The sequence below is a fragment of the Podarcis erhardii genome (genome assembly GCF_964252035.2).
Source record: "Podarcis erhardii genome assembly, chromosome: 10".
Taxonomy (NCBI): Eukaryota; Metazoa; Chordata; class Lepidosauria; order Squamata; family Lacertidae; genus Podarcis; species Podarcis erhardii.
Window position 1 is genome coordinate 58,033,954 of NC_138500.1, and position 16,273 is coordinate 58,050,226.

Sequence of the window (16,273 nt, forward strand, 5' to 3'; positions counted from 1 at the left end):
CTTCCTGTGGCTTCACCTAATCCTGCAGGTGCAGGTCATGTCTCTCCATTCACTGGTAGGAGGGTCCCGTGCCTGGTAAAAACCTCTGTTCCCCACAGGGGTCCCCCCCTCCCAGCCACAGATGCAAATACAGAAGAGCAGGCCAAACCTTTCAACTGAGTGTTAACAGTGTACCAGGAAGAGGGAGAAAGACAGAACTGTCAGGATGCCTTCTTAACAAAAAAAAAGGGCATTCTTCATCATCATCTTTTTTTTTTAAAGATCCAAAGTGTAATAATTCTTTGCAACCTAAAAAATCTACATTATAATTCATTAAGCGGAGCAAGAGCCTATAATGAAAGAAAAACAAGGCAGCTAAACAAAGCCAAGCCGTTGCAGGTGAAAGGGCTGGGGATATTACTGACGTCTTAACAATCTGTCAGAATCTTAACCAACAGCAATAGTGATAAAAGTAACAATTGCAAGCACGGCTTGGCTACATTTGGGTTAGTCAGATAACTTAATGGCTTGCCACAACCTCACTGAAAATCCAGTTATGTATGCAAATACTGGGATGTTTATCCTCACTTGTGGAACTCAAAGGAAAATGTTATGCACATAAAGGATACATGCAACATGATCGTCTTTCTGCAGGGCAGGACTTACAGTAATCAGGGCTGGGCAATATATCGATATATTATCCAAAAGCCGTATCGTGATATTGGTTTCATAATTTTTGACCTGGCAATATATTGCGAATCATGATGTGTGTGTGTGTGCTATGCAAAAATTACAATGTGGAAAAAACCGTGAAGCCAGCCAATGCCTCTACATAGCTCCATCCTTATTTCAGACATTGTGATATATCAGCATATCCCAATGTTTAGCTGGTGATATATCACGAAGCTGAAAACCAGGTATCGCCCAGCTCTAGTGTACTCCCAGATTTTGCATTAGGTCAGCTTTAAGCATTGAAAGAAAGCAGGTAAGCTTAGAATTTTCTCAGAGGGGAAAAATGACTGATAATTGAAAGGGAAAGGTGGTTTAGAACAGGCTAGCATTCTGTCTTGCTTTTTTCCAGTGTTTGAAAGAAATTAGGTTTAGGCTTGAATAACCTGACAAATCTGAGCAACAACGGCTGGAGCGTCTGAGGTGTGCAAGAAAGATATTCACAGACAAAGGATATAATTTCCAAAGCATCCGCCCAAATGAGCTAAGCCTTGGAGAACTACTTCCAAATGACAAGACGTCCCCCGTGAAATAGTTCCTAGGTTACAATCCTCACTCCTCCGCAGCTGAAAAAGTACACTGAGAGTAACCTTCCTTAACTTTGCTTTGAGAGTTAGCTGCTGCTTAAGGGAAATGAAACCCCCTCTAGGGGCAAGATGTATCTGTTTAAATACTTTGTTGTAAAGCTATAATGAACCGCTAAAGGAAAGCATAATGATAACACATGAAAAAGTACACATTGTGGAAAGCGACAAAATTTACAAAACTAGTACTGGGGAGGAAAGGCTACTTACAGGAACGTCCACGTATTTTGCAGCTGCTTTCACCTTCAGAGAAATAAAAAGCAAGAAACAAAACCTGTAACTAACCACTGTTAGCTCGGAGTGGACTTTAAGAAAGCAATTGTTACAAGAGCTGGAATACTTACAGTGAATGAAAGGATTGATGAGAAGAAAGTGCCTTCATCATACCTTGATAATTTAGACAGCACACCTTCCAGCACTGAAATGAACTACATTAAGAGGCAGCGTGTAAATATTGATAATGCTGTTGTAAAACTCCTAAGGCTGAGGAGGGGAAGGATTTTTCTCCTGTGGCTGCTACTATGCAACCAAACACTGCAATTGGCAATTCCTTAGCTAGATCTATGCTACATAAAAGGGTGCTCAGTCTATCCAGCAATCTAGAATATACAAATTTATGTTGTGGAAGGATACGAATTGATGGACTACTACTTCCCCACCACAGCTACTGTAACCGGAACATTCAATTTAATTAACAAAGTCTTGGGATTTAAAGATTCAATGATATTATTTCTCATCTCAGTGTCCTTCTTGCTTCTTATTGCTTGTGGGCTTTGCGGCAATTGTAACATTTCACTTGAAAGGAGTGCCCAGTCAGAATTCACCCAGATGCTTTTAAGCAGAAAAAAACAGCTGGGGAGGGAAAGGTTAAGCAGAGCCTAACCCATCCCCACCAGTTCAAAACGGTGACATCCCTCAGTACTTTTCATTTAAAAATCAAGGAGGTTGGGAGGCTGCTTATGTGTGAGGCCAAGTTTGGCCCTCTGTTATGAATCACAAGAAAGCTTCCCAGAAATGAGTGTATTGTGTCATTTCTTGCTTGGCGTTACTCAAACACTAGCCAAGCAGCTGAAAAGCTACTTCTGTTGGCTACTAATGAGAATCTGCACGCTAAAAAGCTAAGAACCCAAATTCTCAATCATTCGTACATTGGAAGTCACATCACAAGAAGCACGAAGCAGAATGAGAACCCTATCACCTAATACGAGACCAGAGATTTCTTTAAAAATAAAATAAAACTATGCACACCGATATATGCTATAGCTGTATTAGCTGTCACATTACTGCAACATAAGGTGAATAGGCCTTATGACAAACCTATCAAAGGTTTTAAAGAGCAATTGCTTGCCGTCCAGATGACTCTCATTCCTAAAACATCAGAGCACCACTTTGTGAGTGAGAGGACAGGACAAAATTCCCCCTGGCATGCTGTTAATGGCCACTCTAACAGTGTCACAATAGTGTCATATTCCTTATTCCTTGTAAGGATCTGAGACGCTCACCCAGGCTCCTAATGGCTTGAAGGAGTTACGGTAGTAAACTGCACTCGTCAGATCTTTAACCTGTTCTATTTCCAGCATATCTATTTGTAAGACCATTAGTCTTACATCATCATCTAGACATGTCTCATTACACCAAGAAGTGATCTTCGCTGTGTTTTGAATATAAGGAAGGGCCCCACTTCAGTTGGTGGCACCCGCTCTCTGCCTTCCTACTACCACAGCACTGAACAGCTTCTATTTAAGTTTATTAGTTTTATTTCATAAAATTTATACACCGCTGAATCCCATCAAAGCTGCCTATCTGCTCAATTCGCTGAGGTCATCTGAATAAGGGTGCCAAATGATAGCTAATATGGTCCTCCAATGACCCCACTGCTGGAAGGTGGTCAGTTTTAGAGCTAGACCTGGAAAATACAGGTTCAGATAACTGCGGGATCAGCCTGCATTTTGCCACAGGTAAACTGGGGTTGTAGCCGCTAAAAACTTAAGGTGTGATGAGAAGGCATGTCGAAACATGTTGGGATATTTGGTGAACACAAAGCAGGGAGCCAATTAATTGACTTGGGCAAGTCCGTGTTTTAGCCTGATCAGGTGTGAAGAAAAAGTAAGCTAACTCCACACAAAGCATTCTGAGCACCTATGTGACAAATATTTGGAATCACATTGTAGTCAATATAATACTCAAAATCCAAATTTGACTAAAATCTAAGGTTAATTTTGATGCTATCTGCCCATGTTAGTGTCTAGAGGCCTCTGTGACTTATAGGGCACAACAATGGACCATTTAAACGAAGCTTATGGACCACAGTTTGGGACCCCCTGCCTTTGTCCATGAAATTACCGTATTTTTTGCTCTATAAGATGCACCAGACCATAAGCCGCACCTAGCTTTAGGAAAACAAGAAAAAAAATATACTGAATTCCAGAAGCCAGAACAGCAAGAGGGATCGCTGCACAGCGATCCCTCTTGCTGTTCTGGTTTCTGGGATAGCTGCGCAGCCTGCATTCGCTCCATAAGACGCACACATATTTCCCCTTCCTTTTTAGGAGGGAAAAAGTGCATCTTAAAGAGCGAAAAATACGGTACTTGCGGATAGCACTTTTTTTGTACCTAAGAATCTCCAGTTTGGAGCTTGTAGCTTCAAATGTTGGAATCCCTCCACATCCATTGTGTTACTACACCACGGAGAGATACTAGAGTCAAACTGGGGAAAACCAGGTGCAATTGTACCACTGCTTATTACTCTTTGGGCCAAGATGAGGCTGATAATCCTGCCATTCCCACTGGTACTGTACCTCACAACCCACCCTGTTCATGAAAGTGCATTTTCTTCTCTGTAAAGTTTTATGTTACTTTATTTGAAACATTCTCAGACCAAAGTAATTATTTCAAGATTTCCCTTTATAGAAGGAGAAATGCCAAGAAGAAACATTGAAAATAAGGGCGGCTAAAAAGAAGAGTTAAACAAAAAGCCTTTCAGGGTCTTTCTATGTAAGATCAATGTCAAAATTAAAATGGGCCTTTGAAAAATCTGGAGAACACACTTGCTTCACGTGCATCATGAAACAAGCAAGAAAACAATGATGCACCTAATTAAAGCTAATCTTAATATAGTACAAATGTGGTCATGGTCGATGCCAGTAATTAATGAAGGTACTGTAGTATGAAGCACAAAAGAAATATACCCGATTAATAGACGCTGCATAGGAATCCTTGATCAAATAGGGATCTAATTTAAATCTGTAAACATCGTGATGAACTGACCTGGTGTTAGTCACTAAGCCTATTTTCCTCTAAAAATGCAACGGGGGAAAAATACCAAACATCTCCTCATTGTAGAAAGCAGGCATTGTAGAAAGAAAGACACATTGCCATTCAGCTACGAAGTGTGAATACATTTACCTTTGAAACAAGAAGTGAAATTACTTCCTTCACCGTTTCTTCAATCAAGTCATCTATTTTTGAATGGTATTGTTGCTGCGTTTTAGGAGACAAAAGCAGCATTAGTGTGTTATAGGAACACAGCACTTTTTGCCATAAGTCATACACAGAACAAAGAGTCTAAATCTGACAGATCAGATTTGCTCAAAATTATCATTTTGAACCCCCAATGAACAAAACCTTGAAAATGATCCACCCCGTCAGTACTTTCTTACACTCTGTGTTGAAAAATTTCCCATGTACGCTGTTGAGTTAAGCAGCTAATTAGGGTTATTATTTAGATGCACTGAGGTCTTATTCTTATTCAGGCAAAGGAATGTGAAAGATACTTTTTGTCTCTCTGTAATTAAGGTGGTTGTGAGTCTTCCCTCTTCCTCAACTCAAAGGTTTGGTTCAGCTGCAGAAGGAAGATGATTCCTCCCCCCCACCCAAATAAAGCACTTTACATCTAACCATTCTCATTCATAAGTTATGGCCTCTAGAAATAAAATGAGAGGCCAATTGTTAAATATTAAAAAAGAGCCCTTTTATCCATGAAGTGAACTGCAGTTTATACAACTCCTGCATAATCTGTTCAAACATGGGCAAAAAATAAAATTCCATCAGGAAACCTGAAGAGATGGTAATAAATTACCAGGCCACAAAAGGCATAACAACAAAATCAGCTGTTATTCTCCATCTTCTTGCTTCTGCCTTTTCTTCCACTAATGAAAATTCCGTCTCTTTAAAGAAGCCCACTTTAAATTAAACCTGAAAGACTTTCCTACCCTGTTTCGGCGATAAATAGACCAGACTTCCATCCTGCAGTTAGCAGGAGAAAGGGCTTCTTTTCTATTCTCAAAGTACATCCATTAAAAAAGGAAGAAGTAATTCTCCTTTCAGAACATTTGTTCCAGGGAGAAGAATGCCCCGCCAACCACTTCACAAAAAAATATGACTTGTAAAGACTAACCCTATCTTGATAGTTCAAGGCTACCTGAAACAGCAAGAGCATAATGCTCAGAGTAAAAGCACCAAAATCAATATAAACATTAGGCTAACTTGGCAGGAGCCCATTGAATAGTTTTCTAAAATTTAGCTTTTTGAAGGCTATTTGCCTCCTTTCCCTCCCCCCTCCCAAAGTTTCCACACAGATGTACTTAATAAATCCCAGGAGAGCTGCCCTTTTGTCAAGCAACTGCCCACTGTGCTCAGATTAATGAAGCAAACATTTTGTATACAAGTAAATGGATGCAGATACACATGTAATGTCGGGAAGTGCCAATTGCCGCTTTTATAAAAGAGACTGTAATGTAGTCCACAGTTGCCCATTCTCAAGTCCCACGGAAATCAAAGGCAGAGCAGAGCCATCGGGGTAACCGTGAGCAAGCTTGTAATCACAGTAAATTAGTCTTCTGCAGCCAGAGAGAATCACATGCGAGGAAGAAAAGAGCTTGCGATTCAGTTTGCGAGCATGAGAATTTCTCGGGCTTCAGGAAACCGCCTTAAAATGAAAAATGGTTGAATGAGGCTATTTTGGGGGATCATAATTTAGCGCCGATACCTAGTGCTCATGATCATGTATCTTCTCCAGGGATTATTTTGCATGTTAAAGGCCCCCCCCCCATGCTTAGCCCATTTGCAGGTGAGTTAAGGAATGCCACTACCTGATGTGTTTTTTGAAGATCTCTTGGGTGTTTGGGTCTCCTTTGATTATAAAGGAATTAAAAGAGAGCTTTGATGAACCCAGTTTAGGTATGAGAGGGAATTGACAACGCTCATACGTATGATGGCAGGAAGCTCATTTATGTGATGCTGAATGAGATCAAGTGTGGGGGAGAAAGGCCTTAGGAGTCAGTAACAAGTGGCCAAAAGAAAGAAAAGGAACAGTAGTGGTGGGCTTTTGCTTGAAGGAAGCAAAGGAGAAGGGATTGGTGGGCTTTCTTGAACCACCTTAAGCGCAAGGCATGGTTGAGATGAGCTTGGGTGTATTTCCTCTGTTTTCTTTTGCTGTATTTTAAAACTGTGATTACAAACACTGGGATGTTTTAAATAAGTATGGCTTTTGCTTTCTGCAAAAAAATAATAATTATGGAAACACCTCCAAATAACGGGCATGCTTTTGTGCCACACAATTTCAGTAAGGCGTTGAATAGGTGACACACCTTTGTCTGTAGAAATTGAGATATTAAACTATTTGGGATTTTAAATGCTCATTTTCCCACTGGTATTTTAAAATGTATTTTTTATATTTTATGTAGACTGTTTAAGAGTTTTTGATGAGCAAGTGGTACATAAAGCCTGTTAAATAAATGAATGGATGGATGAAATGCTGATATGCATGGCAACTCTATTCACTTTTCCTTTTGCAGTGGCTTTTGGTTTGCACGTGTATCAGTGCACACATACGTCTTTGGTGCCAAGCCTCAAGTTCTAAGGGGGAAATGATGCTTTGACTTCTTCAAACGTAACCATTTCCAAAATCTCAACATGTGAAAATGAGTTGAAGCTTCCTTTGGCTCTTTTTACAACCGTTACGGTTTTGATCTAGGGCAGGAGTGGCTAACCTTCCTCAACTCGGGCCCACACCGAAAGTTGGCCATGCCTCAATGGGACGCATGCCAGAGGTGGGTGTGGCCAACACACACCTGTGCATGTGCACACATACTGATTCACTTCCCAAACCTACAGCACCCACAAGCACACCCACACGCTACCCTCACTCTGTGATTAAGGGGAAGGAGGGCAGGAAAGACCTTCTCTTGATCTTCAGCAAGCCCCACTGGGATTAGCTGCACTAAGGAGTCCCCCATCGAGACCTCCCAAGTTCAGCTGAAGGAGGTAAGCACTGTTTGCGAGCCCTGCTCTGTCTGTACACATGTGCAATTTAAATCAAAGGGGCTTGCTAACCTCCAACCAGTAAACTGATGCTGACAGCAAGTCCCTTTTGATCTCTGACAAGTGGGCGGCCCTGTTACTTGCCAAAGTTGGCCTGCAGCAGGTGGCGGAATAAGGGATCTGGCCTGCTGGTCATATCTGGTTCCCTTGCGTTTGGGTGACTGGATACATAAGGGGACAGGGCCGCCCGTCCTTCAACATTTGTGTGGAAATGGGCTTCTCCATTCTTGCGCCATAAGCTGCCAAATTCCCTCTCACACACAACTACTGAAGGACCTGCCATTCTTATTTCTATGTAGAATCAAAGAATCATAGTATTGTAGAGTTGGAAGGGCCACCTGGTCCAACCTCCTGCAATGCAGGAATCTCAGCTAAAGCTTCCACAACAGATGGCCATCCAACCTCTGCTTAAAAACCTCCAAGGAAGGAGAGTCCACAACCTGCCAAGGGAGACCCTTCCACTGTCTAACAGCTCTTACTGTCAGAATTTCTTCCTGATGTTTAGTCAGAATCTCCTTGAATCTTGAAGATATATCTGGCAAATATGGAACACATACAGACTCTCTTGCTTGGGGACTTACATTTTGGACTAGTGGTGTTACTACTCTCGCCACACTGTTCACAACAAGCAATGGACACGTAAACACTTTTGAAGACAGAAAGAAATTCTGAAACAAAATCAACTTACCCACTGATTAGCAAACTGGGCCATGTGACAGAAAGGCCCCCAAAAACCAGAGAGTGGGGGAAAATGGGAAAAATAATCATTACAAAATAGTATGAGAAATAAATAGACTTAATGAAATGATATGGATCAACAGAGAATATGAAAATATTGTAATGCTATAAAACAACGAATGCACATAAATATGGTTGACATTTGTACTGCGAAGCAAAACACTGCAATAATGTGTGATGACCTTTCACTTTAGGGGTCCATCTGGGCTAGCCTTGTTGGCCCAGCCGATGGGTCTAGGAACCATAAAGTTTGGCTTTGCCACTTCCTGCTTCACAGAAGCCAAGGAGAGTCTTTGCTTTTGTACCGACTGCCTGGAATGGGAGGTGACAGGGAGAAAGACAGGTGGGTCTTTCTGTGTTCACAGAAACCCCTCCCCTCCAATCCACAACACCGAAGCTTTTGCAGCCTGGTGCCATTTTGAAAGAGGCACTCTCTGCCTCCATATGTTGTCAGTAGAGTCACCCCTATGACAGAAGGTCCTGGAAATGTTTCCTTTTGTGTGTGTGGTTAAAGTTAAATTTCCGGTCATCATCATCATCATTTTATTTGCATGGTCACCACTAATGACTGCATTTGTGGACCTCTTCTTCAACCCCTCCCTACTTTGACAGCAAATATTAAGAAAACTATCACCAAAACGCAGGCACATTCTAAAATCATGCACGGCAGAGTTAATGTAGTTTAACATTCTGACTACAACTGTCCTCCATCTCAGGTTGCCTTGGCCAGAAAGCCTTTATCTGACAATGCAAGGCATAGAAGAGCAATAGTAGGAGGCTAGTAGGACAATGGACGAGCAAGAACATACATGGAGAAATTGATCCAGTGGCTTCTTACATCATTCTTTTTTGACTATGTTTCTCCTCCCTGCTCTTCCTCCTCAAAATCTGCAATAGCCACCCTGGAGCTGAAATCTGGCAAAAGCCTTCTGTGTTCTTCCTGATCTTGTGAAACAGACATTTCAAGATACTCACTTACCTCCTGCCCGCCATCCAGGACACATAATTTAGCAGTCTGTTTCTTGGCATCAACCAGCACGTTGAACATCGTGCACACAGGAGAGGGAATGCGCAAGTCCGTAGATTTATTTGTCTTTTGCAGTTTGAGTTCAAAGGCAATTCTTGTTCTATTAATTAAAATGTGGGGATCGCAACAGAAAGGACTGTCAAAATTCTAAATGAATGAAGTGCAAAAACAAACCCAGGTTAAATGCACTAACATAAAATTAATTTCAACTATGGAAAAACCAAAGTAGAAATGTTTCACATATCTTATTAAAACTTTCCAGCCCCCTCAAGGTTAGATACTGCTTTGACTGAATAACAGCATGACAAAACATAACACAGACAAAACACATATTGCAGCAAATGCTTTCTGACAGATAAGCTTTCCGCACAATTTTCAAACTGGCAAAAACAGAATATAGACTGTCATGTAACATATTCAGGTACTTCTGACAATTTTTTAAAATAAAAAGATATGCTGTTAAGAGTTCCAGTAAGTGTGACAGCTTTTTATAGTGGGGGCGGGGGAGAGTGTGTAATAATTGTTTTCTTCACTTTTGCACTTTCACTTAAAAAGCACTCGCAACACGGGTGGAATTCAGAAGTTAACTTGAGTGGTGAAGTGAAGAGCAGATGGATCTTAGAACTGCTTGCGCTATAAAGAACTAAGGGTCAGCGCACATATCACACAGCCAGCCTTACCAGAAGGGGATGTTAAAATCACTCCATGGTCAATCAGGTGGTTCTAAGCATACCTCGGTCCTGTATACCTGAAGGAGCGTCTCCACCCCCATCATTCAGCCCGGACACTGAGATCCAGCGCCGAGGGCCTTCTGGCGGTTCCCTCATTGCGAGAAGTGAGGTTACCGGAACCAGACAGAGGGCCTTCTTGGTAGTGGCGCCCGCCCTGTGGAACGCCCTCCGTTCAGATGTGAAGGAAATAAGTAGCTATCTTATCTATAAAAGACATCTGAAGGCAGCTCTGTTTAGGGAAGTTTTAAATATTTAATGCTGTATTGTTTTTAACACCCTATTGGAAGCCGCCCAGAGTGGCTGGGGAAACTCAGCCAGATGGGCAGGATATAAATAAATAAATTATTATTATTATTATTATTACTACTATACCCACATGAAAAGATGGGTCTGTGACAGCATTGTGAAAGAGGCCAGATCTGAAGAGTGAACCATCATGTCAATTGCCCACCATGCTTTACGAAGTGATTTAAAGCCACCCCCATCTGTTGGGTGAATCCAGGGGCATAGTGTGGGGGTGGAGGCTGTGGCCCTGGGCACACAATTTTTGAGCGAGCGCAAACCAGGCACTCCCATGCAGATTCCCCCAGTGTGGCCTGGCTCGGTGCTCCTCTCTGCCTGCCAAGGGCCATGTCAGCCAGCCAGGCTCCCCCCTACACAGGCGGGCACGTGGCCTCACTTTGCCCCTGTGGGGGTCAGTACGGTGGTGTCAGCGGCAAGAGCTCGGCTGACACGGCCCTGCCTGGAGCATGCCCCTCTCCTGGCATGCACGTCTGCACCCACCCCAGTGACTGAGGAGGAATAGTGGGAGCCACCCCCCACTGTCCTGAACCTTCCCAAGGATAGGAGGAGAGTATAGATTTAGAACAGTGGTTAGCAGAGGGGCATTGTCCAGAGGGGAAAAGCTGGGAAATACTGGGTGAGGAACAGATAGAAGAGGAAACACCAGCAGGCAGATTCAGTGTCCTTGGACAGTGTTCCTGACTCCCCTTCACCTAAGACTAGACAGGCTTTGAAAGTGATAGAACAGAAAGCGCAGCGGCAGCAAGCTCAGATTACCTGACGTAGGAGTGATGTAGATTAGTGGGGATGGAGGGGGTGAATCTTTACTGGGAGCAACGCCATTTCTAGAGGGATATGCATTCCTTTGTCTCTCGCTGTGATTAGAAACTAACTGGTAAGAACACTCCTTTCGTTTGATCTGCTTATTTACTGCCACCGGAAGAGGGATCTGATTCCCCTAAGCCTGACACCCAGGCAACCAACAACCAATGCCACGCCGCTGGATTAATCCTGCCACTTTCACACAAGGCTACTCAACTCAAACATCCACAGGAGTCCCAGAAATGGTAGCATTTGTACGGTAATTTCTGAAATTGCCCACGTACCTTTTGACACATGCTTCTATCATATCGCTGGCCATGAGTTTCAGCCTCTGTTCTAAGTGGTGGGCAAATTCCGGCTCTGGCCAATGAAGGTCAAAGACGAACATCTGCAGTGCGTCAAGTTTCCAGAAGAGATCTTCCGACGTTGCTGACCCGTTGCTACAACAACAAATCATTCAAGGCATTGTTTGAATTACAGCGCTAGAGAAAACAGAGCCCTCCCCTCTTTTAAGCACTGGAACTGGGTGGTTTTTTTACAAGAACATAAAAGCAGCTCTGGCAACATTATCATTTTGTTATGCCTATTGGACTGTCCAGTATTCCAACAGTTTTATCTGATGTGGCACAAATTGTGCCTTGGTAGCAACAGCTAGAAACAGTGTCTTGCCAAGCAACAACTTGGCAGGAGGGTGCCATCTTGTAATGGGGTAGGAGAGCCAAAAACAATGCCAATATATTTCACATCTGGCAACCAATGCACCTCTTGGGCTTCAAAGTACCAAAGTTCAGTTCTGCTCATCTTTGGGGGTTGGAGATGGAACCCAAAAATTCACAGGTCACATTAATTCAATAATTTAAAAAGATTTGCCAAGCCCCTAAGCCAGTATACACCAGGAGGCTTATGTTCATACAGTGGTACCTCAGGTTAAGAACTTAATTCATTCCGGAGGTCCGTTCTTAACCTGAAACTGTTCTTAACTGAGGTACCACTTTAGTTAATGGGGCCTCCCGCTGCCGCCACGCCACCACCACACAATTTCTGTTCTCATCCTGAAGCAAAGTTCTTAACCCGAGGTATTATTTCTGGGTTAGCGGAGTCTGTAACCTGAAGCGTCTGTAAGCTGAGGTACTACTGTACTTCTAGAGTTAATGCTAAATACTGGTACATAACATCTGGTAAATGAATCACCATAGCCGCTAAAGGGCCCTGAAAATTTGTTTCCCGGCCTTTTTAGATTCGTCTACCCATGTACTATCTAAAAAACAAAGGCGTGCATTGGTTGCAAGATGTGATTCCTTCCCCCCAGCTCTCCTACCCATTATTATGACTTAATGTACTTTCAGTGGTTTGGCTGCTTTGTTGCTACACAACTTAGACCCATGCACAGATTGCCTCTCCAAATTCTTTTATTATTATTATGTATTATTATTTTGACAAAGTAATAATCATAAATAAATAAGGATAAAAATGTGCACCCCACCACCGAGATAATTTCATTGTAACTATCCAACCCTCCAAAATTTCAACACCTCTTGTGATGGTTTGACCCCTTTCCGTTTTAACAGTACAAATTCTACAAACACCCTCCATATCTCCTTCAAAATCATTTAACCTGCCTATTCTGCGTCTTACCTTAATGGCACATGTAAATTTATCATTAACAGCTATATCCTACACCTCTTTATACCATTCTTCCATTTTGTATTCTGCATGCCCTGTCCACTTCCTGGCTATAATAATTTGTGCAGCTGTCAATAAATTTGTGAGTAAGCCTGTAAACCTTCCACCCCATTGTAAATTGATAATAATGCTACCTCTGGGCTTTTGGTCAGCTCCAACCCAGTGATTTCTGTTACCTCCTTAAACACCCTTTGCCAAAAAAATTGTACATATTTACACCACCTCTCCTAATTCTGTGCCCTATCTGCGAGCAGAGAAATTGGGAGGGGAAACCATTTAACTGAACCTTTTTCTAGGAAGAGGAGGAAAAATTCTCCAGCACTTTCTCCAGGGCGAAACTCATCATGGAACCAAGTCTGACTGACATAGTCAAGAAGCCAGATGAGAGTGATGGCCAGTGTGGTGTAGTAGTTAAGAGTGGTAGTCTCGTAATCTGGGGAACTGGGTTCGCGCCTCCGCTCCTCCACATGCAGCTGCTGGGTGACCTTGGGCCAGTCACACTTCTTTGAAATCCCTCAGCCCCACTCACCTCACAGAGTGTTTGTTGTGGGGGAGGAAGGGAAAGGAGAATGTTAGCCGCTTTGAGACTCCTTAAAGGGAGTGAAAGGCAGGATATCAAATCCAAACTCTTCTTCTTCTTCTTCTTCTTCTTCTTCTTCTGCCTTTCCTATGTCTTGAGAAGGGAGTGGCAGCAATGGTGGCAGGAAGGGCAGTTTCTGCCAGCACATTGACCATGGCCACCTCCCTGCCCTTTGCAACCTGCAGTGAAGGTGGTGTCAGTATCAGTTCACTATTCACCTTGCATCTGGGCTTTAGAGAACTAACATGAAAAGGCCCAAAGAGCTACATCTGTATCTGGGATGGATTCAGGTTCACGGAGACCCCTAGTTGAACCCCAAATTGTGCAGGTTGTACATTACGTTCTGCCTGGGGTGCCTGTTTCTGGGAAAAGAAGTGGCTATGCAAGCTTTGAGGGTCATGTAAGGTCATGTAAAGGGACCCCTGACCGTTAATTCCAGTCGCAGACCAGTCTGGGGTTGCGGCGCTCATCTCGCTTTACAGGCCAAGGGAGCCGGCGTTTGTCCGCGGACAGTTTTTCCGGGTCATGTGGCCAGCATGACTAAGCCGCTTCTGGTGCAACAGAACACCGAAACCAGAGCAGCGCATGGAAACGCCGTTTACCTTCCCACTGGAGCGGTACTTATTTATCTACTTGCACTTTGATGTGCTTTTGAAGTGCTAGGTTGGCAGGAGCTGGGATCGGACAATGGGAGCTCACCCAAACGCGGGGATATGAACCGCTGATCTTCTGATCGGCAAGCCCTAGGCTCTGTGGTTTAGACCACAGCGCAACCCACTCCCTTGAGGGTCATACCAAATTGAAAAATGTCTGCAAGGAAAAATCTGACACTTGTGATAAAAGTCTTGCATGGTATAATGTCTGTTACACCCATTATTTTAATTTGGCCTGTACATTACACACACCCCCTAAAATAAGGCAACCAAATTTGTGGAAGGATAAAGGTTGAATAAGCCAAAAAAGTCAGCTTAATGTTTGTCTGTGCTCTGTGATGATCAAATGTAGCTTCATCTGTAAAAGCAGAATTAAGCCAACCAATTTGTGTGGTGTCCAATATTTTTAAAAAATTATGTATCAGTTTCCCAACAGGCCTAATAAAAAAATGAAGAAATTATTTTCTCTCAAATGCTATTAAAATAATCCGGACTTCCGGGTCGGCGCCATCGCCGAATGGCGGACTCCCTCCGAGCTCCGGAGGGAGCCTGCACGGCAGGGGCTGGGTCCTACCGCACCGGCGATGCGGGGACCCTTAAAAACCACGGCCACGGGGGCCGTGGACATGGAGACTTGGCTGACACCGTTAGCGCCCTCCCGACTCGTGAAGGAGCCTTTTTAAAGGCTACGGATCGGGTGCCGGGGAGAAGCGTGGTGTTTTGAGTCCTCTGCTATCCCTGCCGTGCGAAGCCGCATGCCATTCGGCGGAGAGCGCTGGCTTTTTCCTTTGAAAATTCGGACCTAAAAGAACAACCCGTAAGTAATTGGAACTTGGACTAAAAAGAGGGACAAAAACTTTAAAAATTTCGGCGCGAGCGGGGGAGGCGCAAAAAAGGAAGTCAGCCACCCCCTCCATTGTAGAAGGGTCAAAGCAAAGGATCTGATAACTAAGATCGGAGTAACATCATTTTGGCAAGTTTTTAACCTCACGAGTGAAGAATATGAGATTGAGCTGGAGGAGGAAAGTAGAATTCGGACTTAAAAACAACCCCCCCTGGAACCCCGGGAGCGATCGATGACGGAGTTTGGAGAGGAGAAAGGCAAGTTTTGACAGCTGTCAAAGAGCTGTCAAAGCGGGAAATAAGATAGAGACTATGTTACAAGGACTTTGCTGGTTATATTTGTTATAAATTGGATACAAATTGTTTTAAATAAGGATTATAAAGTTACTAGGGCTAATGGACGCGATCTGGAAGAGAACTCAGTTTTTGCAATCCACCTAGAGGAGCTGAGGGATATTACAAGTGGTTTTAGCTGGAAATTGGAACAGAACTGTTTATCTCCTGGGAAACTGCAGAAATGGAACATTATTATGACTACAGAGGCCACTACACCGAAGAAGACAATGGAATCATCTGTTGTGGAATGAAAGGAACTTGACGTAATGTTTTGTTTCTGAATAACAAGCCTCTGTAAAGGAACTAACTTTTGGAATTAGGACATTTGTGCAGGAAAACAGGGACAGAAAGAAATAGAAAGAGGAGTGTGATCAATAAGAACAACAAAATAACAAGAATTGGACCAAGTCAAAAGTGGGGACGTTTGGGACATCCAGATTTGACAATCTTAAGGATTATAATTTGGAGTTTTTCACTCCTGGATATAAAAATCTGGATGGAAAAAATGGGCCTTTCTTTGAGACAGAATCCTTCCATGATTGGACATTCGAAATTAAAGAGGACTGGCAAAGGACTATGACTTAGAGAGACGTGGAAATATCGGACATTGAGGAACATTGGGAACGCAACCGGGAAAAGGGGGGGTGGGAAATGTGGAATCCAAAGGGCGTAAACTATGTTTTATTTAGGCTATATACATCTACATGGTATTCTAAAGTGGGGAACTCGTGGTGGGAATAAGCCGATTTTAGGGGAATGGAAAATAATGTTTTGGTTTTTTTTTTTTTTTTTTAAAAAAAATTGGGTTAAGGATAACAAGTCTGAATTGAGGAGAAGAACTTGTTGAGATCATTTGAGAGATTTGGAATACAAGGGGGGGAGGGAAGGGGAAGTCCTGAAAGGATGTAATTGGAAAAAGATTTGAAATTGGATGTTTTATTAATTTGTAATTAATTGGAAAACTT

General features: G+C 42.9%; 1 protein-coding gene across 3 annotated transcripts in view; it reads right to left on the reverse strand.

The window, feature by feature from the left end:
* The window catches only part of CADPS2 (calcium dependent secretion activator 2), a 351,450-nt gene that overhangs the window by 42,779 nt on the left and 292,398 nt on the right, over nt 1–16,273 (reverse strand). For 2 of the 3 annotated variants that reach the window (XM_081878160.1, XM_081878159.1), the window contains 6 exons: nt 11,498–11,653; nt 9,331–9,478; nt 8,302–8,316; nt 4,698–4,772; nt 1,637–1,720; nt 1,503–1,535 (listed from right to left, as the gene is read on the reverse strand). In XM_081878160.1, the coding sequence (XP_081734286.1) occupies nt 1,503–1,535; nt 1,637–1,720; nt 4,698–4,772; nt 8,302–8,316; nt 9,331–9,478; nt 11,498–11,653 (511 nt within the window). The remainder of the gene's footprint in view (nt 1–1,502; nt 1,536–1,636; nt 1,721–4,697; nt 4,773–8,301; nt 8,317–9,330; nt 9,479–11,497; nt 11,654–16,273) is intronic. The other variant, XM_081878161.1, reaches the window with a different exon arrangement.